We start from the raw sequence: 26,033 nt of genomic DNA on the forward strand, positions 1-26,033 counted from the left end.
CACTCACCGCTATTAAGGGCCATTAACATCGGACAATTATCGCGTCACTTCTCAATACCCGGCGATCGTCCGACGTTCGTTTACACTTCGTTGGCCGCTCACTTTCAACCAGCAAGAAAATAATTGCTGGGAGGAGAAACTGCCCCCTCCTGACCCACTTCATGGGCCTCTCACCCCGCTAGCAACCTACGGCCCACTGAGGAGGGGCAAAAACCCAGAAACGGTCAGTCTGTAACGGGTGGTCTTAACCTCCTAGAGGACACTCCAGCTTTGGCTCATATTCCCAGTCGTTATTACAAGGTCTGTTAAAAGGTCTGACATGGAAGGCAGCATTCCTACAAGTCAAAGAGGTGGCGCTGCATCACGTAGGGCCCTTAACGAGGGAGATGGAGGGGTACTAGTTTTTTTTTTTTCCCTTCATGTGGGACAAGTTGTATTTGTTCACTGGTACCTCTGACTGGCTGCAGGGGGCAGCACTGGACCGTGGCAGCAGATAATGGGTAAGGACAGCTGAGTTTGTTTTAGCATAGTTGGTGTTATAAGGGAAATGTAGTCTAGTAACCGGACAGCCCCTTTAAGCCCAGACATCCAAGCGTGGCAGCCTATGATCTCACACTGGAGGATACTTCTAGTTGTTTAGACACCAAGGTCAACTTTGACTGCAGCATCTAAATGGCTCCGACTGCAGCTGTTTAAAACCACTAACACCCCCCGGGCACAGAGTGGACTTTGCTGCCATGCCCACTCCATACCCCGTCCGTGACTGTTTGCAATATTTTACATTAGGCAGTCAGGAAGGGGTTAATAACTGAACCGGCTCCTTTTAAGGTTATATTCCATTTCCTGTCCTGGAATTTACGTAGTGTCGCTGTAATAGAAGGTGCACAAGCAGGGGTCCGCCCGCTAGATGGAAAAAGCATTAAAGCGACCCTCTGCTTTCGGGACAAAATTCTGTCCTGCTCCTTCGAGGGGGGGGGGGGGGGGGGTGTAGATTACCTGCACATCATCTTCTCTGCCGTCCCTCCGATCTGCTAATGCAGAGTCCTGTTTTCTACTATGCAAGATGGCCGATGCAATCTTCAGACTACCTAATCCCCACCATGCATTGAATATGTTAGACTACCCATGCGGTATACCTGCTCTCTGATTGGCAAGTTCTGCTCAAGTGATCACCACTGGCCAATCGGAGAGCAGTGCATTGGGAAGTTGGAAAATTGCTGTAGCCATCTTGGATGGTTGAAAACTGAACGCGTGGATCAGAAGGGCTCGTGGATCCGGGTAATGTACCCCCTGCGCGGGGCAGAATTGTGTCCTGAAACTGGAGGGTTGCTTTAACATCCAGGATGCATGGGATCAGATCACAAGTGGTGGAAGGAGACTGAACCCTGTATACGGGATAACACCAATACTCTGCAACAGAGGCGAAACTTGAAGCTTCTGGGCCCAATGCAAAACCTGTAACAGGGCCCCCAACTATAATGCTTTATTCATAGTACGGGGCTCCCTATATGGAGTAGAGAGGCCTTATGGGCCCCTAAGGCTGCTGGGCCCGGGTGCAGCCGCATCCCCTCTAGTTACACCCCTGCTTTGCACCCATACCATACATGCAGTGCCCACACGCCGCACTTATAGATCCACAGCTGCCATCTGTCTGTTTAGGAGGATGCTAAGGATTTGGTAATTACCTTTCTGCTTTTCTTCGATGATGCACAGCGTGTCCGGCGTGTACTGCAGATCATCCAGCGAGAGGACGACGCTGCGCAGACGACGGCCCTTCATCGCCTGAAATATTAGCTGTAAAGCGACAAAAATGAGGTAACGCCCCGCGATAACATATATCATACACGGGTGACAGCACAGCCTCGTTACAGAACACGTTCGTTACCTGATACTCTGTGCTGCTGTTCAGCTGCAGCTTTTCTTCCTGCCAGACGCCGCTGTAATAGCCATGTAGCCCCCAGACGGGCCGCAGCCCCTGTGCCCCGCTCACATACAGCACCAGCTCCCCCAGATCTGGAAAGGAAAGGGGTGATACAGGCTTAAAGGGACACTCCAAAAAACCACACGGGGCGCATTATTCTCTGTACTCTAGTTTTCTATCATAGGGGGCGAATTGAGCCGTCATATTTGCTCTGATGTATGTCAGAATCTATGTCATCTGGTGTCTGGAAGTGCTGCCTGATGAGGCCTGTACTAAGAGGCTCGTCTTCTTGATACATCTGTTACTCTGCACCCGGCACATGTAAACCTGGCATAATATGCCCCAATGTACTATAGCTAGTGCAAGCATGCCATGGGATTCTCTGGTGGTCTGAGTCCTGCAGTCAGAGTTCAGGACTACAGACCCCACTGGCGCAGGAAGCAGGATCGGTCCTACCTGGACTGAATGGTATCTGAGGGCTGAGCGCAGGCAGCGGTGTGCAAGGAAGAGCATTTGGATGGAAGCCTCACCTTATTCACAAGGCAATAGACCCGACCCCATCCTCCAGATGCAGGTACAGAGTCTACCGTATAGTCAGGGTAACCCTTCCTGCACACGACTGTATGGAGCTGCCGGCCACAGGAGGGCGCAACGTTCTGGACTGCAGCCTTGTTATTTATAGGGGGCCATCATTTCACAGGCATAACTGGCACGAGGAGCGGGTAAGGATGCTTCTATCATTCGGGCTGCAGCCGTAATACAGATACTAAAAGAATTCCGTCAAAAGCGCAACATGCTGTTACTTGGTCTGGTGAAACCACATACTCCATTGGGGGCCGTCGGGTGATGAATCTGATGCTTCTGTCATGGTTTCTTCTGCTGGACAACGGAAATGATTAGTGTGAGTAGACCCAGCGGTCATGGTACATATTGGCACCAATGACATCATTAGAGGTCAGGGAACTAGGATCTAAGCTGAGGGTGAGGACCACCACAGTAGTATCTTCTGACACACTGCCCGCACCTAAAGCCACTCTAGAAAGGCAGCAGGATCTTAGGGAGGTAACAAGTGGCTCCAGAGTTGGTGTAAGAAGGAGGGTTAGGGGTTCCTGGAGAACTGGGCTGACTTTGCTGTCTGCTACAGGCTCTACCGTAGGGATGGGCTGTATCGTAGTGGGGAGAAGATGGCTAGAAGGCTGGAGGAGTGTTTAAACTAGGGACTGGGAGGGCAACCAGAGCGATAGTCCAGGTCACTGTCTTTCCCTCTAAGTAATGTGAATGGCGGGGGAGCGGCGGGTGGGTTAGTGCAGTTAGAACAGGCAGAATAGTTAGTAGGAATACACATAATATAAAAAAAAATAACCAAAATCTTATAAACGCTTTGACTAATGCCAGAAGTCTGACCAATAAGGGGACTAATAGAATCATAGATTTGGAAGGGATGTCCGGGGTCATCGGGTCCAACCCCCCTGTGCAGGATTCACTAAATCATCCCAGACAGACGTCTGTCCAGCCTTTGTTTGAAGACTTCCATTGAAGGAGAACTCCCCACCTCCGGTGGCAACCTGTTCCACTCATTGATCCCCCTCACTGTCTAATATCTAATCTGTGTCTCCCTCCCTTTCAGTTTCATCCCATTGCTTCTAGTCTTTCCTTGTACAGATGAGAATAGGGCTGATCCCTCTGCACTGTGACAGCCCTTCAGATATTTGTAGACCGCTATTAAGTCTCCTCTCAGCCTTCTCTTCTGCTAAACATTCCCAGATCCTTTAACTGTTCCTCATAGGACATGATTTGCAGACCGCTCACCAGCCTGGTAACTCTTCTCTGAACTTGTCCAGTTTGTCTATGTCTTTTTTTAAGTGGGGACACAGTATTCCAGATGGGGTCTGACTAAGGAAGAGTAGAGGGGATAATGACCTCACGTGATCTAGACTCTATGCTTCACTTAATACATCCCAGAATTGTGTTTGCCTTTTTGGCTGCTGCATCACATTGTTGACTCATGTTCAGCCTGTGATCTATTAGTATACCCAAGTCTTTTTCACATGTGCTGCTGCTTAGCCCAATTCCTCCCATTCTGTATGTGCTTTCTTCATTTTCCTCTCCCACATGTAGGACTTTCCATTCTCTTAGTCGCTGCCCGCTGTTCAAGCTTGTCTAGATCTATTTTAATACTCTCTCTCTTCCCTAGTGTTAGTTATCCCTCCTAGCTTTGTGTCGTCAGCAAATTTGATCAGTTTCCCCTCAATTCCCTCCTCCAGATTATTTATAAAAATACCAGAAGTCTGACTAATAAGGTTGATAAATGTCTGAGGTTACGCGATAGCAGAAATAACGGAGACCTGGTTGGCTGAAAGCTGTGCCTGGGCGGTAACCTTACAGGGTTACAGTCTGTTCAGAAAAGATGGTAAAAAATGGAAAGGGGGAGGGGCTTGTCTTCATGTAAAATCCTATTTAAAGCTCTTATTATGGGAAGATATATGGGAAGGAGATGAACATGTAGAATCTCTATAGGTGGAAATGCATGGAGGGAAAAACAATAATGAAATCCTCATAGGGGTTTTCTACAGACCACCAAATAGAACAGAAGCCACAAAAAAAAAATCTATAATTGAAGCAAATACGTGTAGCAGCAAATCACAATGGGGTAATTATTATGGGGGACTTTATCCAAATATAAATGAGAAGCCGAAACCTGCTGATCTCATAAAAGTAACAACTTCCTGTCAATCACTAAAGATAATATCTTACCTAACTTGTACAGGACCGGACTAGGGGGACCGCCACTGTGGGCTTAATATTAACCAGCAGACCAGACAGAATAACGGGGGTGCAGATTGTGGCAAGAATATAATACATTTCAACTTGTCTTTCAAAAAGGCGTTTTCTAGGGGAGCTACAAAAATACTAAACTTTAGAAAGGCAAACTTTGATTGGCTCAGAGATTCCCCTAACCTTATTGACTAGGATCATGGCCTCAAAAATAAGAGTGCCAACAATAAATGGGAAAGGCTTAAAAACATCCTAAATACTTACTGTGAGCGGCTCATCCCCAACAGGAATAAAAGGGTTAGGCCGGGCTCATACGAATGGGTCGGATTCTGCATGCGGGAGGCCTGCAGCGGATTCTGCCTGTGAGCCCAACCAATGACTGTGTGCCTCATTAAACTGTACTGCGGATGACCACAGAGTCTAGCAGGCAGTCACGAACAGTACAGGGTTTTTTTCCCTCTTTTTTGTATTTCCCGCACCGTCACTTGGGCTGCTGGTACCCGTGTCATCGCTAGACGCAATGTTAATTGCGTATGGGCTGCGGGTCGGATGGCCTCCGTTGACATCAATGGGGGCCATCCACGTGGATTCCGCGACAAAGTAGAGCATGCTGCAATTTTTCTTACGCTCGCGGAATATGACATTCGTATGTGCGAGTGTGAAGGAAAAATTCAAAGTCCATTCTTTCAATGCTCGCATTTGATCACAAATCGTTTGCGAAGGCGGCGATTGCGGAATCGCAATACAAATCCGTTCGTGTGAGACCGGCCTTAGGAATAGGAGTAAACCAATGTGGCTCAATAAAGACATAAAGGGGGACAATAAACAAACAGCAAAAAGAAAACACTAAAAACCTATAAGAAAAAATATATAAAAAGCAGCAAAGATGTAGACAGAGAGACTTATTGCCAAAGAATAAAACTAGCCCTAAACTGTACTTCAACTATATAAATAATAAAAAAAAGTATTTATCAGAAGGACCAATACTTTCAGTATTAATGTAGGAAATATTGTAGAGGGGGACTAGAGGAAGCAAATCTATTAAATAGTTGTCAGATGAGATACAAAGTGATGAAGTCAACTCTCTACTAAATGTCACCAGGCTATAGACTATGGATGCATACTATACACACTGTGCATCAGTAGTCAGTGAAGCTGTTGTGGCCATCTTGGTTTCTCCAGGTCCGGAGGGTCACTTTAAATAATCATAACCGATGCTGCATAATATAGGCCAATAATTTGCTGCGGTGCTTCTTTAACACATATTTTCATTGTCAGATAAAGCGATCGCTGTGGTGGAGTTGGTGTGGGAATAGTTGGTCTCCTAATGTCTCCCGGGAAGGAAACATTCACCTGTCTATGGATGAGTGACCAGCAAGTCAGAGCGCAGCGTGTAAACCCTTCGTAGGAACATACCTGTGCCGACCAAGATGGCCGCCCTAGCATACATACAGCGCAGGTGATCTGGGGACTTACGGAAATGGTCTGCAGAGTCTGTGCGGTACGAGAAGGTGAAGCAGGATCCAGTCGTTGCTGACAGATGGTCACTGACAAGCCAAGCGCTGGTGCCTTCTGCGTGCAGCGCGCCCGTATCCACAAAGGCGTAGTGTCCTAGAGGAGAACGAGTGGCGACAGAATTAGACCCTACATGGGTCTACGACAGTAAAATGTGTCACAAATCTGGCTCAAAATGCGCCAAAAAAATTAGGTGGAGAGGTTCTCCGTGCTCCTCGCTAGATCCTTTAAAAGAGGCGCGGCCGTGTCATAACCTGCGCCAGATTTATTAATCGTGTCTGGGAAACATATCTAGCCAGATATGTCACGATTATCATACAGCGAGGCCGTTGCGATACACGGGTGCCGTTTCTGCCTTTCTGCTCCGCTTTTATTGTAACTTTAGGACGGTAATAATAAATCTGCCACAACGCGTTTCTTACCTTCCGTGGAGTCGTGACTGCGATCCTTAGCTGGAGCGGAGTGCGGTCTGTTTATGGATGCTCCATTAGTCCAGTCCCAGTCGTACATATCCAGGAGGGGAAGGCGAACGTTGGTCCAAGAACAGGACCCTCCTTCAAAGTCACATGATGCTGCAGAAGACAAGAACGAAAGAACGGTTGGACCGTTACAACCACAGACATAAGGCGTGATGGTTTAGCCGTCTGTTCACCAGCAACTAGTTTCGTCTTCTGGGATACGAGGCGGCTACCCAGGGGGTCCGGGCCATGGGGGTGGGCACTGAGAGTGATCAGATGTGTCCGGTACCTGATTGAGGACAGCGATGGTGGCTTATGTGAACGTCATCCACAGCGATGAAGGAGTGTTCGCCGCCTGCGCCAATGGCCTCAAACAGCAGCTGTACGGAAGACAAATGGAAGCCGTACAGAGTTAGAGGGGCAGCAAAGCATCATGTGGGAGATGTACAGAGACGGGTTGGGGGTGGCTGCCTGCGTCAGCCTAATTTATACGACTATTTCTATTCTGTGTGCCAAGTCTACAACAGACTGGACACTAAAACACGGACCCGGAGTCGTCAATGTGCCAAATCACATAAAGAAAAAAAAAACGGCAGCATTCACTCTTCTGGTCCATTTTCGGGACAAGATTTGCACATTCTCAAGTCAAGGGAGCGGCTTGGTGGTTATTTTTTTTTTTTTTTTAAACATGAAAACCGGACCCTCGGCTGCAGGTGGAAGGGCATTGTGTAAGGGGAGCCAGAGGTAACGTATGCATGTAACAAAAGATATCAGCCACATCCTGCCTTAGGTCAGGCTCACTGGACCGTATGTTCACTGCGTATTACCTGCGCCGTTTGCACACACTACATTCATATACTATAATGTTGCCGCTCACACACAAAATGTGTGTAGAGACAATCGCGGCATGCACTATCTTGGCACATATTACACATGCATATACGCCAAGATAGTGTATGGGGATTGGCAGAACACAGTAAGAATGCGTGCCACTGTGTACCTGCTGTGCGCTCACATACAAGAGATAATCGTGTGGCACGCCGGCAAACATGGTCATCTGCGCCCGGCATACTCGAATGGTGCAGATTTTTACTGGATTTTCCCTCAGAAGTGTATAAATGCGCAGTGGCGTCCAGAGAAGACAATCGTTGGTGTAAAGCCGCTCCCATGTAAACACCCCAACGTTCCACTTCCGTACAGATAAAGGGGACACCGCGCTTTCTAACAACGTTTGCTTATAGGCACCGAGCAAAGGTTTTGGTTGCTGGGGTCCGGCTGCTGAGACCCCCACGGATCGCTAGAAAGACCCAACTGAAGAGTTCATCCCAGTTCTCCCCGCTCGCTAGCTGAAGACCGGCTCAATAGGAAGTCTACGGATCCGGGTCTTCAGCGGGGAGGGGTTACCGGGGCGCGGGCACAGGTAGCGGGTTTTCCTTAGCAGATAGTCCACATTTCACGCTCTTGTGGATTTTTAAGGCGGATCAGCAGATTTCAGTCCTTCAATTGAAAGGGTAAAATGTGCTGCAGATCTGCGTTAACATCCGCGCCAAAGGTGTTGATTCTGACACGGATCCGCAACAAAATCCACCGTCTGTGAACGCACCCTAAAAGAAGAGGCTTCCAACTCCTACTACCCTGACGCATGTCACAAGCACCCCGGGCACCATGGATATGTGCCGCACAGGTGTAACATAGAAGCAAACCATCATGTGGAGCGCCCCCGACAGGATGAGACGAGGACTCTGTTACCTTCCACTGCTTCTCGGTCTGGAGGGCCGCACTCCCGTAGCGCCAGCTGCCTGGTGTTGCGTCTGAAATCCTCAGTAGTTCTCGCCTATTCCCAGCATCCTCCTCAATAAGTGCGATCAGCGTCCCTGACGATTGCACATTTCGTGATTGTTAGTTGCTCCATAGTTACCAATTTTGCCAAAAAATTGCACTTTCACAGCATAATTTGAGACAGTTTTTGTAAAGAGAGAACTAGAGAGTCAAAAAGAGAGTCACTCCAGGAAGGATCCAGTAGCCCGGCACCAGATCGCTCTTGTGCATGGAGTGCGGTGCATTGTTACTGACCTGGGTCGGAGCCCCCCATCTGGTACCAGAAGCTCAGGCAGCCTTCGTCCAGGGGGCCGCTGTACACAGCGGATGTTAGGAGCGCAGAACCGCCCCGGGGCAGATTACCGGAGCCGGTGTCCACCACCATGCAATGCCCTGTGGATGTCAAAGTACGCGGAAGTTTCATAACAGTTACTTTTAGATGTTGGTGCGACAGCCAATGGCTGCGGCCGCGGTTACCTGTGAAGCTCTGCAAGGTGTGATCATGGGACGGCCCCGTCTGCTGGTTGAGGTTCTGATGGACGCTCCACCTATATGTTCCCTGGGAAGAGAAGCCGCAGGTTCCAGCCTCAAAAGAGCAGCGAGTGGGAGCCGCACAGGATCTACTGGTCACAGTGATGTCATCAATAGCAATATGGCCGACAGAGCCGTCGCACACCGCTTCAAAAACCAGCTGCAACGGGAATGAGGACGTTATGTTATACAGCAAGCTTCACAGTATTACTAGAGCGCCCCCAGGAGTTAGACAGTACAGCCTGCAGCCAAGATCCAACGGAGGAGGCTGATGAACGTGTCCCACCATACGCCCCTCCATGCGTGGCCATTTTCAGGACTGGAGAGGAGATACACTTATAATACCAGCTGCACTAGTAGAGCACCCCCAGTGGTGATAATGAGAAATGCCGCACATGGTCACACACCTGGTACGTCTTGTTAGTAAGTGGGACATATTCCCGATGCCAGCGATCCCCGCGGGTTCCCGTGCTCGTCCAAATCAGCTCTTCTACCCCATCATATCTACTGAGCAGGTTTAAGGTACCTGGAAAATACAAAGCACATCCGAACGGGGTGGCGTGCGGTTTATTAGTGCGCTGTATGCAGATCCGCGCCTGTTCCGTATGGCGTCAGTCATATGATCTTCAGTGCGGACCGCACCGGCTCGGTCAGCCAGTATTAGCCATCTGTATGGTGGACGCATGAACCACAGATGGGTCACATGTAAGACAGCCGTCCAACAAACGGCCAGGACCCTCCACAAACATACATGGTCACTGCTAAAGGGATTGTGCCAAGATATAAAGGGACCTCATGTAGGACCGCTGCCGGTCCATTAATATCAATGGGAGCGCCGACGAGTGCTCAGCAATCTCTGGTTCTTGAAACAAATGGAGTGGCAGCTTGCATGCATGACCTTTGGGACCCCTGTTCTCTCGATTGCTGGGGGGGTCACGGCAGCCAGACTTCAACCGATCATAAACTTTATATATAACTTTATTTATCTTGGCACAGCCCCTTTAAGAGAGAAGGGATAAGCCTCTGCCAGAAACTTTTGGTGCCACTTATTGAAGTGAATTAGAGCTTTGCCTGTAATACCAAGTCTGGCCACTGTCATGAGAACGGGGCTGTCTGCTTCCTTCAGAAATCATCTCGGTGCACAAGCACATTAGCCCAGCAAGCAACTGATCAGAGGGGGTCCTGGATGGCAGACCACCACCAATCTAATATTGATGGCCTATCCTGAGGATAGGCCATCAATAGTTTACAACCGGACAACCCCTTTAAAGGGGCTTTAATGATCTCACCTGTGTCGGGGCCGAACATCCTGTGGTGGAAGGACAGGCAGGAGGTGTCGGATGTGGCAGTTTGCTTGTAGGACACCAGACGCGCCTTCATACCACGATCCAAGCGCGACTCTCCTGACACAAACATGTAATAACCTGCGACAGGTAGAAGTGTTAGTGTGGCCAGACGAGGGGCTTCCATCCCGAGACCAGTCAGTAGGGGGCTCACCGTGTCCGGTGGTGTGGTCAGATGAATTCCCCAACTTCCAGTCAATGTCGTCCGTCGCATCCTGATACCAACCGCAGAGCCCAGCCTCGAAATTACAAGTCGCCGGCTCTAGAAAATCCAGAAAAACACAATCTTCACATCTCCATGCAAAACCCACGGAGCACCTTCATCACACGTCAGGAGGTCTCCTGCTGACTAACGGGGTTAGAGCGCCCCCTCCAGTACAGAGCCGCTTCCTCCGACTGCAGCCAGAAGGTTTATTCCTGCTCTTCTCTGCGAGGCGCCGATTAAGAACAGTGGACGCCCCCATCATCTAAGGGGTTGTACCCCAACTGACTTATTACCTAGGTCAGGTCTGATTGGTGGGGGTCTCACCACTTATCTCAATGGGGGGTCTTGTGTCCCTCTCCTCCTTATTGTGGGTTCAGTGTATCCGCCCGCAGGGATGTGGTGATTGGAACGAATGGAGCGGCACCACACGCCTGCTGCTGCCTGTCCAAACAAAGGGGCTGATAGCCGTATACGAGCACTTGGTTATATCAACAGTCCCACTGGAAATGCGCCGCACATGTGTGACCACGACTCCGTTTAATCTCCTCCTCACTGCTCAGTAAGCCTACAGTTATGAGAAGAGTCGAAAATGGGAACCTGTTCGCAGATTGGTGGGGTATGGGGGGGGTCCTCACCACCTGTGGATAGGTGATGAAAGGCTATTCTGGTAGAACCTATTTAACCCCTTCATGGCCTAGGATGTACATTTATGTCCTGGGTGTGCAGGGTTAGTATAGAGTGGAATCAGGAGCCTGCGCTATGGCTTGGCTGTCTGTCAGAACATGGTATAATGCAATACTATGGTATTGCGTTATTTTCTATGACCAATCAAACAATCGCAAGTTCGAGTCCCCTGTGAAATCTAAAAAAAAAAATTAAATATGAGTTAACGTTTTATTAATTAGAAAAAAAAGGTAATAAAAAAAAACTACTTTCGCATAAGAAAAAAAAAGCAACCAAAAAAACCCCCCAACATCATATTTGGTATCGCTGCATCCACAAAAGTCCGATCTATCAAAGTAACGCATTATAACGTTACGTCACACTTGCCGCGGTGTGTATGCTGTAAAAACAAGACCCCCGCCATTACCCCCAAAGATGGCGGACTTGTTTGTTTTTCCAGTTTGCTGCACTTAGTAGTTTTTCAGTACATTAAGTAGGACCAGTAAAAAATACAACTCGGCCCGCAAAAAAAACGAATCCTCAGAGAGCGGCGGCGACGGATAAATAAGATGTGATGTTTTTGAAAGTGGGGAGGAAAAGCCAAAAAAAAAACCAAAGCTCTCCGTCATTAAGGGGTTAAAAGGGCCCTTTAGAGGGGGTCCAGACGGGGCGGAGCTGCTGCAGAATTTTCGCACAGACGCTCCGAAAGGAAATTCCGCTGCATTTCCAGTAGCAACAAAGTCTATGAGATGTTGAAAATCTTGCCCACAATCTGCGGAGATCATCAGCATAAAACCCGCGCCGAAACTGACATGTGGTGCGAAATCCAATTCTACCGCATATCCATTGTAACGCGGTCTCCGCTGCAGAATCCATCTCTTTTCAACAAGGGGGCGAATTCTGCGCAGGAATACGCGATAAAACAGAGTGCAGCGGAGCTGAAGGTCCGGCACCGGCGACTCTGCCCCAGATGGCGGTGTTATGTAAGAGAGGGTTCACGGAGTGCGCAGCGAGCGCAGGACGTGGAGGAAGGTTTCAGATTGGCGCGGTTGTGCCTCCGGTCCCGGCACTCGCCATCTTCTCTGACCATCAGCAACATTCCTTCCGTCTTCTCACATTTCCTACCTGCAGCAGCCGATTTATTCCAACAGCTGAGAATCCGTATTTCGCTCACCGCGGCGCTCCAGTTACCCACGGGCCCCGGGTCCACGGCTCCAGCCAACACCAACTAGGAGAGAGATGAAAGTCAGAGGCTCACTACTGCCCCCTAGTGATGGGAAGCCCCATATCATTCAGCATGGACATACAGGGGAACATCACAGAATCTTCTGTAGTAGAAGAGAAGAAGTTAGTGTTTAAGGCCTCCTGCAGACGGGCGGAAATTCTGCCACTGGATTCCCCGCAGAATTTCCGCCCGTACATGCCTGCATAGGATAGCATTACAATATGCAATCCTAGGCAGATGGCCGCGGTTTGTCTGCGCGAAATCACGCGCAGCAAACAAGCCGCGGCATGCTCTATTTCTGTGCGGGGTTCGCAGAGCCCCGCACAGAAACGTGACTCCCCGGCCGCCGGCTCCGCATGCGCCGGCTGCCCAGCAGCCGGCACATGAAAGAGCCGGAGCTGCGGGAGCAGGTGAGTGCCACGCTGCTCTCTGCAGGCGCTCGGGTCGGGTGCCGCTGCAAGAATTCTCGCAGCCGGATCCGACCCGGCCGTCTGCAGGTGGCCTAACCCCTTAGTGACGCGGCTCTTTTGGTCCTAAGGATACAACGTTTTTTGGGGAATTTTCATCTCTATTTCCCAAAAGCCGTAACGTTCTTATTTTTCCGTCGCCGCGGCCGTACGAGGGTTTGTTTTTTGCGTGGCGAGCTGCAGTTTTTATTGGTACCACTTTTGGGGGAATATAATGTATTGTAGAAAACCCATTAATTTATAATATATAAATTTATTTTTATAGCGCAGGGAGAGAAAACATGAATTCCGCCATTGTCTTATGTTTATATAGCATTAGTCATGCAGCATAAATGACTTTTTCTCAGCTTTTTTGGTGCAATTACAAAGATACCAATAATATAGACAGAAATTTATATTTTTTTTAGGTTTTTCCACAATTTTTTTTGCATCACTGCATTCAAAGTTCCATAACTTTGTTACTCTTCCATGGACGGAGCTCTGTGGGGGGGGCTTGGTATTTTGCATGGCGAACTGTAGTTTTCATTGGTACCATCTTGGGTACATGAGTCCAGTGTACATTTGCGCCATGTATGGGGTCCTTGGACAGCCGCCTGCATACTGCTAGATGAGATGTGAGCGTGTTGTGCATTCGGAAGCCCAGATCCTGAATCTAAATGAGCAACACTGACATCATTGGCACCGGGGAAAGGAGTTTACTGCTCACTGAGCACTCGCTGGGGTAGATGTGGGGATGCATGGTGGTTCGGGAGAGCAGGAAGAGAAGGCAGCTAGCTGGGTGACAGGAGGAGGGATAGAGGGAAGTCATCCAGGGAGGCTAGTCCTGAACTGGCACACCCCAACAAGTCTACAAATTTGGCAGATGAGAGGAAAGCCCTACAGGGTTAGCAGTACTGCAGCACAACATGCCCTCTGACCACCAGGGAGATGACTGCTCCAGTGAGAAGGAGACGGGGAGCGCAGAGCAGGCTAGACAGGTCATAGTGGTGGGGAACTCAATTATTAGGGGGACAGACGGGGCAATCTGCCACAAAGATCGGGATCATCGAACGGTGTGTTGTCTTCCTGGCACTCGAGTTCGACATCGTAGATCAGGTTGGCAGATTACTGGGAGGGGCTGGTGAGGACCCAGCGGTCATGGTGCACGTTGGCACCAATGACACAGTTAGAGGTCGGTGGAAGGTCTTTAAAAACGATTTCAGGGAACTAGGATGATCCCACTCACAGCGGGTACGCTTCCCCTTTAAGTGTGTGGAGTCAGATTTGCCGTATGGTTACAGAGAGGCTTCTCATCGGTACCTGGAAGGCTTGCGGTCTCTCCCCCAGAGGGATCAGGACGGATTTCCATGTGTTACTCCGATCTCCATGACTCTGCCAGACATTGGAGTGAGCATCGAGCTGCGGATCCCACACAAGTAGAGCGAGGAAGCCTGCAAGAGACGAACGCTGGGTGAACTGCGGGAACAAGAGCGGGCAAACATGTTGGGCATCACCGCGCCACATCTGTTGGTTCTTAACCCTTTTATGACTGCAAATGCCTTGTTACTGACCTCACTAATGGGCTGTAAACCCGCACATACAGCTTTTTGAGGTGGTGGTTCGGCTGACTACTAACAGCGGGGCTCCTGCTCTAACAGCCGGGAACGGAGGAACCTCAGATCCTGGCAACTTAACCCCTTACATGCCACAATCAATCACAATGGCAGCAGGTAGGCAGATGACAGGGGGCTCCTTCTGTCACTCATCAGTATTTCACGTGACCGCAAGGTACCAATGGGTTCCCATGGCAGCTGGAAGCCTGGCAAAGGCCTCCGTGCCTGCCATGTAACTCAGCCTATTAGACCCCGCCTCCAGAAGAGTCTAGGCTGCTGTCATAGGCTTAATAGAATGTGCCGCATAAGTAATGCAGTGTATTATCCTAGAGATCAAACAATCACATCTTCAAGTCCCCTTCGGGGACCAAAAACTAGTGTTAAAAAAAACCCAAAACTTTCAATAAAGCTTAATTGAAAGAAAAAAAATCCAGTTAAAAAAATACGCATTTTCCCCACAAAAACCCATTTCAAGGGATAAAATACAAAAAAAAAGGTAAAAAAAACAGCAACATATAATGTTTTGCGGCGATGCAGTCAGTTGTTTAATATGTGCTTTAATTGTGCAAAAGTAGTAAAAATAGATCTCTGACTGCCCGCCGCGCCGTGTATTACTGCATGTCATTAGATGATTGGTGCTGGCCAATCAGAGCAGCATGTAGTCTCCTAGGCCTCATGTCTACGGCCGTTTTAGTTAAATGCTGCGGGTGAGTTGACTTTCACTGACTCCATTCCCCGTGTGTCACGTGGCCATGCATCGCCACATAATATGTGGTGGACGCCCGTGGACATGAGCCCTCAGACTACCATTGTATAATATACACCATGTGCATCAGCTAGTCAGTGAAACAGTTCAGCCATCTTTGTTTCTTCAGGCCCCGAGGTTCGCTTTAATGTATGTGGCCATCCTTACTCCCCCTATTGAGAACACAAGCACACTTGGCTGAGCACGCACGGGTATCATGACCGGGGAGGTACAGATCAGCCATCCATCAGCTTTGAAGTTGTACAATCGCCTTTAGGCAGGAGATTCACAGTCTTGTCTGCATTCGTTCACTGAGATGATAGACTGCAGCGTCTGGGATGAGCACTGCATTTCCCATAATGCACCATGGTAGGACATGAATGACCTACCTGCAGGGCCGGTATGAAGGTAGTATGTCATGTTAACACAAGAGGGTTCCAGAGGGCACAGGAGAGGGCTGTGAGTTTCGGCGTGCGTCTTTAAGTTCCCCTCTGCTTTCAGCACTGCCAGGAAGGAGCCTGAAACAAGAAGAAACACCGAAAAATTACTCAGACCCATAATGTTTTACTGTCGCCGGAGCGGCACGAGGACTTGTTAGTGGGAGGAGCTTTAGGGAAACGTTAACACGGAGTGGAATACGTGTGGATGTTCTGCAGCAGAAAATCTGTATCAAATTCTGCATCAAAACCCCTTCGGGACATTTATCACTTTTTTATTTTTGTTTTTTTTCTCCCCGCCTTCCAAGAGGCAGAATGTTTACATTTTTCCATTGAGACGGCCGTATGAGGACCGCAGGACAATTTGTATTTTTTTAGCGGTACCATTTAATGTACGGAAAAAAAATGTGAAAAAATTTTTACGTGGAGAGAAATGTCAAAAAAATGCAATAGCGGGAACCGTACCCCACATATGCATACGTGGCTACCCCAAGACAAAGGCCACAGAAGCCAGATACACGACCTAAAACGACACCCAGAGATCGGCCAGGGAACAAATCTCCGCCATACGACAAATCGCCATCCCCCGACAATTGGGATTGGAAAGAACACCTTAGATCCATCCCAACCAGGGAAGACCTCGACAATCTGTTTACTCAATTTGCCTCATCACAAAAGTCAGCGCTCGAATCCATACAAAAAGAAATTCAACTGATGGGACACTGAGTAAGAGAAACGGAAGAAGCCCAGGAACAAGTACTCCAACACGTGAGCGAACATCACAATATTCTGTGTGAACATGCCAACCAGATATCAGAACTCGCCAACCATTTGGACGACATCGAGAATCGTCATAGGCGCAGTAATCTGAGGATTAGAGGCCTATCTAAAGAGATAGAAAGCAGACATCTTGAGGACTGTGCGCAAAAGTGCTTTGGAGAGCTCCTGAACAGACCCCCAAGCGTCCGGATAGAATTCACAGAGCACTGGGACCCAGATCAACAGACCCTGAAAGACCAAGGGACGTGGTCTGCAGAATCCACTTTTATAAGGAGAAGGAAGAGATCCTGCGCCAGACAAGAACTAAAGGTCCGATAAAAATTAAAGACAGAGAAGTACTGTTCCTGCCTGACCTGTCAAGGAGAACTCTACAGCAACGCCGGGCACTTCGACCCTTACTAGCAACCCTGAAAGATCAAGGAATCCCTACCGCTGGGGGTACCCATTCCAACTGATAGCAGGCTCGGGCAACGCGATAGCGGTCTTCAGATCCTTAGGAGACCTACCGAAGTTCCTCACAGTCTTGAAGCTTCCGATGATCGAGCTCCCAGAGTGGCAGAAACCAAGTATCCCGACCATGAACCCGCCCAAAAGCCAATGGCAGCCAGTACAACTCAGTCGGAGAAAACGAAATAATAAAAATGGAGCCCCGCCACCGCGTGACTCGGCCCCCTGAGTCGTGTAGAAAACACTGGAAAATAGAGACCCCCCTCCTGACCGGGGGACAACGCCACTTTCAAGGAAGATACAATCTGTTACTACTGTCGCTTCCCTAACCCCACCCCTCAGGACACACAAAATAGCTTGGGTAGATTTTGTCTTTGGGACTTGATACCTTATCGCCACCGAGAGAGCAAAGTCCACCCCAAGACAGGCACATAGCAAGTGCACCTTGAAGTTCCACCCAAGTGAACACCTTTACCGGGACTGGAGACACAGGAACCGCCCAAGGAGGCGGGTCAAGGAGACTCGACCCGACTCAGCCGCCCTCCCAGTAGGGACCGCAGCAAGTTTTCGCTGCATAGACGTTAGTAAGCTACTGATTCCCACCCGAAGCACATAGACTACCACGCTTAAGATGGCATACGGTGGATTGTTGTTGTTACCCTACCCACCCCGCCCCTATCTTCCCTCCTGTGTGTCCCTTCCCCGCCCTTATTTCCAGGTACTGCATACAAGAGGGACTAGACCTCTGGACAATAGCCAGACGGCATTCCGTCCACCTAACAAACCCAGATGGCCCGACTAACAGTCTGTTCTTTCAACACAAAAGGACTTAACTGTCCCAATAAACGAAACCAAATCCTGTACAGACTCCACAAGAAATGGGTCATGGTAGCAATGCTACAGGAAACACATTTCCCACGTTCGGGGACACCGGACTGTGGTAGAAACAAATTTTACTCTCGGTGGTTTCATTCCACCCACCCCGATAATAAAACTTGTGGAGTCTCTATAGCGTTCCATAAATCAATAACCCCAACAGTGATATCCCAAGAAGGAGGCGAGGATGGGAGGTATTTATTCCTAAAAGTGTCCATTTGTAACAAAATTTACACAATTCCTAACTTATACTTCCCAAATCAAGGACAAGTGGGTTTCGCCGCCAGAGCTCTCCGGGGCCTCTCGAACTTCGCGGAGGGGACTCCGGTCATACTGGGAGGGGACTTCAACATGTGTATGGACCCCTGACTGGACTCCTCCACAGGACGCTCCGCGCTTTCAAGGTCAGCCATTCGTAGGGTCCAGAAAATCCTCGTGAGTATGAACCTGATAGACATCTGGCGCATCCTCCACCCGGGTAAGCGCGACTATAGTTTTCACTCCATGGTCCATAACTCATACAGTAGGATCGATTACATATTCATCTCACATAGTCTATTAGATGGGGACCCTCAATGTTCTCTGGATGTCCTACTGTGGTCTGACCACTCCCTGGTGTTTGCATCCATGGGCCCAGGGGACATGGAACCGAGGACGCCTATGTGGCGTTTAAATGATAATTTACTCAAAGACGTCGTCTGCATGAACGACGTAAAAAAAACGATAGAAAACTTCAAGACAGACCACGATAAAGACCCCACATCTGCCCCACTAAAATGGGAAACACTAAAATGTGTTCTAAGAGGGGTGTTTATCTCACACGGGGCAAGGATCAGGAAAGACCAGACCGCTAAACTCACCAAACTAATAACAGACCTCCAACAAAAAGAAACGTCAAATAAGGTTCAATCGTCCAATACCCTCCAAACGGAGATCTCAGATATCCGTCATAAAATCTTAGACATCCTCGACCAAAAAGCCCTCGGAAGAAGAGACAAACTCAAAGCGGGTTACTATGAGTACGGAGATAAGGGAGGAAGATGGCTGGCCAGGGCCCTACACCCCAGAGGGTCGCACCCACATATACATTCCATTAATACATCTGAAGGTAGTCGAGTTCACACACCAAAGGGAATTCTGGAGGAATTCCGTAGATATTACTCCAAACTATACAATATCCCAGAGACACAAAGCCCCCTAGACACCCAACACGTACAATCACTAGAGGAATACCTCGACCAACATACCCCGAAGCGATTTACACCGGAGGAGGCAGGAGAACTAGACAGGGACTTCGAACAGGAGGAGCTCTCAAAGGTCCTAACAGACATCAAACCAGGGAAGAGCCCAGGCCTAGACGGGTACTCCCCAAGATTTTACAAAATATGTGGGGACATGGTCACAGATCTGCTCCTCCGGTCCTTTAACACCGTCTCCCAGAGGTGCCCATTTCCTCCCCAGGCCCTACAAGCACATATTGTCGTGATACCCAAACCAGGGAAGGACACTCTGGCGTGTGGGAGCTACCGCCCCATCTCACTGATTAACTGTGACCTTAATATCTTTTCCAAAATGATAGCAAACAGACTGAATCCCTCGATCCCACTTCTTATTCACAAGGATCAGGTGGGATTTGTGCCGGAGAGGGAGGCAAGAGACAACTCCACTAAAACACTGTCCTTGATTGATCGGGCCAGGAGAAAGAGAGTGCCGCTCTGCCTGCTCTGTCGACGCCAAAAAGGTGTTCGACAGAATCAGCTGGAAGTTCCTGAAGGCGACGCTGGGGAAACTGGGAATGGGACCCAGAGCCTTATCATGGGTAATGGCTTTATACACAGGCCCCTCGGCCCGGATCAGGGTTAACAGTAGCCTGTCCGCTCCCTTTGAGATTAAAAACGGAACGAGACAAGGATGCCCCCTATCACCAATTTTATACATCCTGGTGATGGAGACACTAGCAAATGCCATCAGGTCCAATCCCTCCATAAGAGGGATGCTGGTAGGGAAGATTGAACATAAAATATCACTCTTCGCGGATGACTTGCTAGTGTACATCACTGATCCCCGAGTGGGTCTCCCTAACATCCTACAGGAATTTGCCATCTTCGGGAAAATAAGTAACTATAAAGTTAACACACAGAAGTCTGTAATCCTCAATATCTCCTTACCCCGGGAGGTCGTCAACGACCTCTCCTCAACCTTCCCCTTCCATTGGAAGCAGAACTCAATCAAATACCTGGGGATCCAGATCCCGACAGACCCAAATGAGTTATACGAACTAAACTACAAACCCCTGCTAACAGCCCTCAAGCAGGACATGGAGAAGTGGGAAGGAGCCCCAATATCCTGGTTTGGGAGGATGAGCGCGATCAAAATGGATATACTCCCTAGGGCCCTTTACATATTCCAGGCAGCGCCCTGCAACCCCCCCCCCAAAGCCTTTTTTGATAAACTACGTAGCCAAATCCTCCATTTCATATGGAAGGGAGGCTCCAGGAGACTAAGCCATAAGAGCCTAACCAAACCAAAAGGAAAAGGGGGGGTGGGTCTTCCTGACTTTCACCTATACCACAAAGCGACAATAGGGACCTTCATACTAGACCTGTTCCATCACAAGAAAGATAAACTTTGGGTACAGATAGAGACAGACAGTAACAACTTCGAGACACGGGGGGGCGTTCTGGATCCCGGGTTGGACAAAAAAAAGAGAGGACGAAAACCTCAACCTTAATGAAGTCGCTCTTGGAGGCATGGCGGGGGGGATGCAGGATATCAGTCCCGGGGCCCCTCACTCCACTTGCGGGTAACCCACGACTCCCAGCAACACAACACACACGCAGCCTGGGGTTCCTACCCCATGGAACCGAGGCCAGGGTGGGGGAGGTGCTGGAGTCTGGAGGGCTAGGGGACATGGTGAACCTACAGGGGACGTCGACACCTCCCCCGGGTTCATGGATGCAATTCCTACAGGTACGAAGTTACCTAGAGAAAACAAAAGCAGCCCAAGGATGGATCACAAACCTAACTCCCTTTGAGACGCTATGTTGCTCTCCGGAGGCTCCTAGAGACACAGTCTCACTTGTTTATAACCATCTTCTAGGCGAAAGGCTAGATGACCACCGTCCCAGATGGCTGGGGGCATGGGAGGAGGCGCTGGGCGAACCGGTCCCCGGAGAGCTCTGGACAAAGGCGTTTCAGCACACCCACAAAATGTCCCTTGCAAGTAAGCTCCAGGAGTTAAATTTTAAAATCCTGTCCAGATGGTACATGACCCTGGGGAGGCTCCACAACTTCTTCCCCTCGACATCAAACAGGTGTTGGCGATGCCAGACCGGGATTGGTACAATGATACATATCTGGTGGGAATGCCCTATGGTCATGCCCATATGGCAAGACATTAAGAACCTATACGAGCACATCTGTAGGACCCACCTAACCATGACACCAAAACTGGCGCTCCTGTCCATCGCCCCCAACAACATATCTCTTAAAAAAGGCCTCCTAAAATTCTTCATCATGGCTACCCGCCTAACAATTCCTAGGTTCTGGAAACAGAATAAAGAGGTCCCTAGACACGCATGGGTGGGAGCGATGGACGAAATTGCCAGGATGGAAAGGTTGAGACTGAATGACGACCCACAGGGTTACGACAGCCACTATAAGACCTGGGCAACGTGGATTGACACACGCGAGACACCCACGTTTGCTAGATGGCTACAAACTGGATCATGCGCTTGAGAGGGGCTGCCCTCAATCAATACAAACATAACCAAACCACATACTTGGTACCATCCCCCCCTCCTCCGCCTTCCCCTACCCCTCACTCCAGACCCACCTTTTTCCCCTTGTGTCACGTTTCCTTCTCATACATGTAAGTGTATGTTATAAAATAATAACCTAGCATGACTTCTTCCAAAACAAGCCAGAAGAGCTTACATTTAACAAGCACAAGGTTGATGCCGTTGTTTAATTGCGAGACATCACAGATATTTTCAATATGTTAATGTTTGATTTACATGTTAAAACCCAATAAAAATTATTGAAAGAAAAAAATGCAATAGCGCCATTTCTGGAGGGTTTAGTTTTTACAGCATTCACAGTGCAGTAAATATGTCCTCTGCTGGAGTGCGGTTACAGGAATGCCACGTTTATAGAGCTTTTTTTGGTAATATTTTTCTATTTTTAAAAATTAATTAAAAATCTTTCTTAAACAAAAATTGCTTTCCGCCGCCGTATTGCGAGAGATCCTGAACGACAGACTCCTCCTACTCTATGGGTAGATAATAGTTTAGTCCTGGAAAACCCCTTTAAAGATTGCTGTGTGTCATATCTGCAGTTAGAAGATGGCAGCAGATACACAAAGTGTGGGAAGGGGGGTGCAGCACGGCAAAGTACAGATCCGGAATAGGCGATTCGCGGAGGACACAGAGGTGCGGCGGGTTGTGCAGCAGATGTACATGCAGCACGCACCTCTTGTGGAGTTCTCACCTGTAGTTGGACGTCCCCACTTGGAAGTCCCGATACTGACGTCCGACCATCCGCCATCGCTGCTCCTAAAGTCGTAGGTTACTGCAGAAAAGAAAAGACAAAGTTATCTGCAAGATGTGGCCCCGACCCCCGGCCATCTAGACCTGGGAGGGATCACCGCGTGCCAACACTGTGTGCTACGCAGTGGCAAGAGGAAGGCTGGAGGTCTGTACATGAATGTAAGGCCTATATATAAGGCGAATATAAGGCCTCCTACACATAATGCAATATACATTAACATTTCAGTGACAACAAGAGCTGCGCTCACAATTCTGCCCGGGGCTTCTGGGACTTGATCAGAGCTGTGTGAGTCACATAATGACACTGGCTGCATTGTGGCAAGTTTAGAAGAAAACTAAATGTAAGATCTACACAGCAGTCAGTAGAAACAACACATCTCCCAGAGGAGCGTGCCCCAGAGAGAGAGCCCCCCATAGTACTGCCAGTAGTAACAGTGCCCCCCATAGTGGCCCCAATAGGAATAGTAGTAACATTAACTCCCATAGTAGCCCCGATAGTAAGTGCGTCCACCCTATTGGCCTGCGGCCCAGCACCAATCCCGTAGGCATTTCACTCCCCCAGGCTGGATCTGTGGCTGCTGACCTCTCCCTGTTGTCTGCGCTGTATACAGAATGGTGCACATAGATGCCGCCATGGGTCTGGAGCTGCAGCCTTGGTGAGTGAAATGCCTGTTGGGTTGCTGCTGGGCCGGAGGACAATAGGGTGGACGCAATTACTTGCCTGCAGCAAGCAATTATCTTCTACTGACCATTAATGTCACGTGCCCCTGCCGCCCCTCTGAGGTCCTGCCGCCTGGCACCAGGCTCTGATTGCCTCATAGCAGGGTATCTCTGCCCGCAGCCAGGTATACAGATGTAACAAGCGGTGGATTGACATTTCACACATTATGATAACTACAATGTACTACAATGCTGTAAGTGGAGTCAGCAGGCTGTGCCAGTCACGTTAATGATCACTACACCTGTATAGCTCTGTCCTACCTGCTGCGTCCTGACAAGCTTGTGTCTCGCTTGTGATCACGCCGTCCCGTCTATGTGAGGATATTCCCCATCCACCAGACTCATCTGCAAAATAGAATGCTCGTCATTGGGGCACATAGGTTGTGATCAGCAGTTGGATGGGTCCAGGTAGTCAGGAAAGAAAACCGGTGGCCATCTGTGGGGATAAGCTGGGTGCAGGCAGCACAGCCACAGTGATGATGTAGTCACAGTGCCCCCCGTAGTGTCCCCCCCCCAGTAGTCAGAGTGCCTTCCATCTGTGGGGATAAGCTGGGTGCAGGCGGCACAGCCGCAGTGATGATGTTGTCACAGTGCCCCCCATAGTGTCCCCAGTAGTCACAGTGCCCCCGTAGAGTCCCCCCAGTAGTCACAGTGCCCCCCGTAGTGTCCCCCCAGTAGTCAGAGTGCCTTCCATCTGGGGGGATAAGCTGGGTGCAGGTGGCACAGCCGCAGTGATGGGGAGGCTTGTGGTGTTCAATCAGTTGCGCTCTCAACTGTATTAAATAAAGAGTGGCTGATGTCACAAATTTCTGCCATATTGGATTGTTTGTGCATTTATTGGGTGGCCGGGTCTCAGGGGGTTTAACATCCGTGAACCTGAAGAGATTTGCGTTAGTAACTAATATCATGTAGCACCCCACTAACTTGGCAAAGTGCAGCAACTCGACGTGGCATTGATTCTACAAATGGATGGAAGACGTCTGGTGAGCCATCTAGATAGCCCCCCCCCCCCCCCCCAGCTCCGGGGTATTTGTAGGTGCAGGATCTCAGGGGGTCAATGGACCTCTTCACCACATCTCATAAATGCTGGATTGGGCTCAGGCCGCACCATTCATAGAAACTCTCCAGAATGCTCCTCCAACCAATTTTGGACCACGTGGGCCTGATGGCATGGAGCATTATCCTGCTGGAATATCCATCATTGTGGGGGAATATGAAGTCCATGAAGGGTTGCAAATGGTCACCAAGCAGTAACACATGGCGGGCACCAGTCAATGACGTGTTTAGGGGGACCAGTCGAGCCAACCCATGCCATAAGAACACCCCATACCAGTATCGAGCCACAATCAGCCTGCACAGTGACTTATTGACAGCTGGGATCCATGGCTTCATGGGGTCGGCACCACACATGAACCCTATCATCAGCCTGACACAGTTAGCACCGTGACTCATTAGACCACGTCATGCTACCAGTCCTCTAGTGTCATGTAGTAACCTGACAAGCCTGGGATAGGCGCTGTGTCCAGTGTTGTGGTGATAATAGAGGCAGTCTGGTGGGTCTTCTGTTCACAGATACCAAGAAGCTAAAGAACGCTGCGCTGACCTGCAGTTTGTTTGTGGTGCCTTCTGCATCGAATGTGGAGGCGATTCTTGCCGGACGGGACCTCCAGGGTCATCTGGTCCTATCCCCTGCTCAATGCAGGATCACTAAATCATCCCAGACAGATATTTGTCCAGCCTTTGTTTGAACACTTCCATTAAAGGAGAACTCACCACCTCCTGTGGCAACCTGTTCCACTCATTGATCCCCTCACTGTCTAATATCTAATCTGGGTCTCCTCTCTTTCAGTTTCATCCCATTGCTTCTAGTCTTTCCTTGTGCAGATGAGAATAGGGCTGATCCCTCTGCACTGTGACAGCCCTTCAGATATTTGTAGACAGCTATTAAGTCTCCTCTCAGCCTTCTCTTCTGCTAAACATTCCCAGATCCTTTAACCGTTCCTCATAGGACATGATTTGCAGACCGCTCACCATCTTGGTAACTCTTCTCTGAACTTGCTCCAGTTTGTCTGTGTCTGTTATAAAGTGGGGTGCCCAGAACTGGAGCCAGTATTCCAGATGAGGTCTGACTAAGGAAGAGTAGAGGGGGATAATGACCTCATGTGATCTAGACTCTATGCTTCTCTTAATATATCCCAGAATTGTGTTTGCCTTTTTGGCTGCTGCATCACATTGTTGACTCATGTTCAGTCTATGATCTATTAGTATACCCAAGTCTTTTTCACATGTGTTGCTGCTTAGCCCAATTCCTCCCATTCTGTATTTGCTTTCTTCATTTTTCTTGCCCAGATGTAGGACTTTGCATTCCTCCTTGTTAAATACCATTCTGTTAGTCGCCGCCCGCTATACAAGCTTTCTAGATCTTTTTGAATCCTCTCCCTCTCTTCCCTAGTGTTAGCTATCCCTCCTAGCTTTCTGTTCTCGGCAAATCTGATCAGTTTCCCCTCAATTCCCTTATCGAGAACATTTGTAAAATGTTGAACAACATTGGGTCTCGGACAGAGCCTTGTGTTCCCCACTTGAGACATCGCTGGTTGCGATCATTAAGCACCCGTGGGCGGACACTTTGGGTGGTGACGCCTTCTATACCGTATTTTCGGTGCATGTGACACTGTGGATTGAGGAATGTTAAATCCTGCACAACTTTGGAAATGGAACGTCCCATCCGTCTGGCGCCAACTATTATGCCTTGATTGAACTCCTATAATTCACGTCGCCTCGCCGAGCATCGCCTGAGGTAACGCCACCTCATCATCATGTACATACCGCTATTGCAGGACTTCTGGCACATCAGTGCATGTACCATGGCTAAGGGTGCAGATACTTGACAGGTCATCCCAGTGATAAACATTCATGTACTTTTGCACAATCATCCGCTAGTTAATGGAGGCGGAGCCGGTTGGGGATC

The 26,033-nt window shown here is 49.2% G+C and overlaps 1 protein-coding gene across 3 annotated transcripts in view; it reads right to left on the reverse strand.

The window, feature by feature from the left end:
• The window catches only part of MAMDC4 (MAM domain containing 4), a 46,268-nt gene that overhangs the window by 815 nt on the left and 19,420 nt on the right, over window positions 1-26,033 (reverse strand). For all 3 annotated transcript variants that reach the window (XM_066580147.1, XM_066580148.1, XM_066580149.1), the window contains 16 exons: window positions 23,327-23,410; window positions 22,287-22,367; window positions 15,648-15,776; window positions 14,221-14,351; window positions 12,355-12,457; window positions 10,516-10,623; window positions 10,308-10,442; window positions 9,426-9,544; window positions 8,965-9,178; window positions 8,743-8,880; window positions 8,419-8,543; window positions 6,959-7,049; window positions 6,634-6,783; window positions 6,173-6,307; window positions 1,886-2,013; window positions 1,686-1,794 (listed from right to left, as the gene is read on the reverse strand). In XM_066580147.1, coding sequence (XP_066436244.1) covers window positions 1,686-1,794; window positions 1,886-2,013; window positions 6,173-6,307; window positions 6,634-6,783; window positions 6,959-7,049; window positions 8,419-8,543; window positions 8,743-8,880; window positions 8,965-9,178; window positions 9,426-9,544; window positions 10,308-10,442; window positions 10,516-10,623; window positions 12,355-12,457; window positions 14,221-14,351; window positions 15,648-15,776; window positions 22,287-22,367; window positions 23,327-23,410 — 1,980 coding nt within the window. The remainder of the gene's footprint in view (window positions 1-1,685; window positions 1,795-1,885; window positions 2,014-6,172; window positions 6,308-6,633; window positions 6,784-6,958; window positions 7,050-8,418; window positions 8,544-8,742; window positions 8,881-8,964; window positions 9,179-9,425; window positions 9,545-10,307; window positions 10,443-10,515; window positions 10,624-12,354; window positions 12,458-14,220; window positions 14,352-15,647; window positions 15,777-22,286; window positions 22,368-23,326; window positions 23,411-26,033) is intronic.

Source organism: Eleutherodactylus coqui, chromosome 10 (genome assembly GCF_035609145.1).
Source record: "Eleutherodactylus coqui strain aEleCoq1 chromosome 10, aEleCoq1.hap1, whole genome shotgun sequence".
Taxonomy (NCBI): Eukaryota; Metazoa; Chordata; class Amphibia; order Anura; family Eleutherodactylidae; genus Eleutherodactylus; species Eleutherodactylus coqui.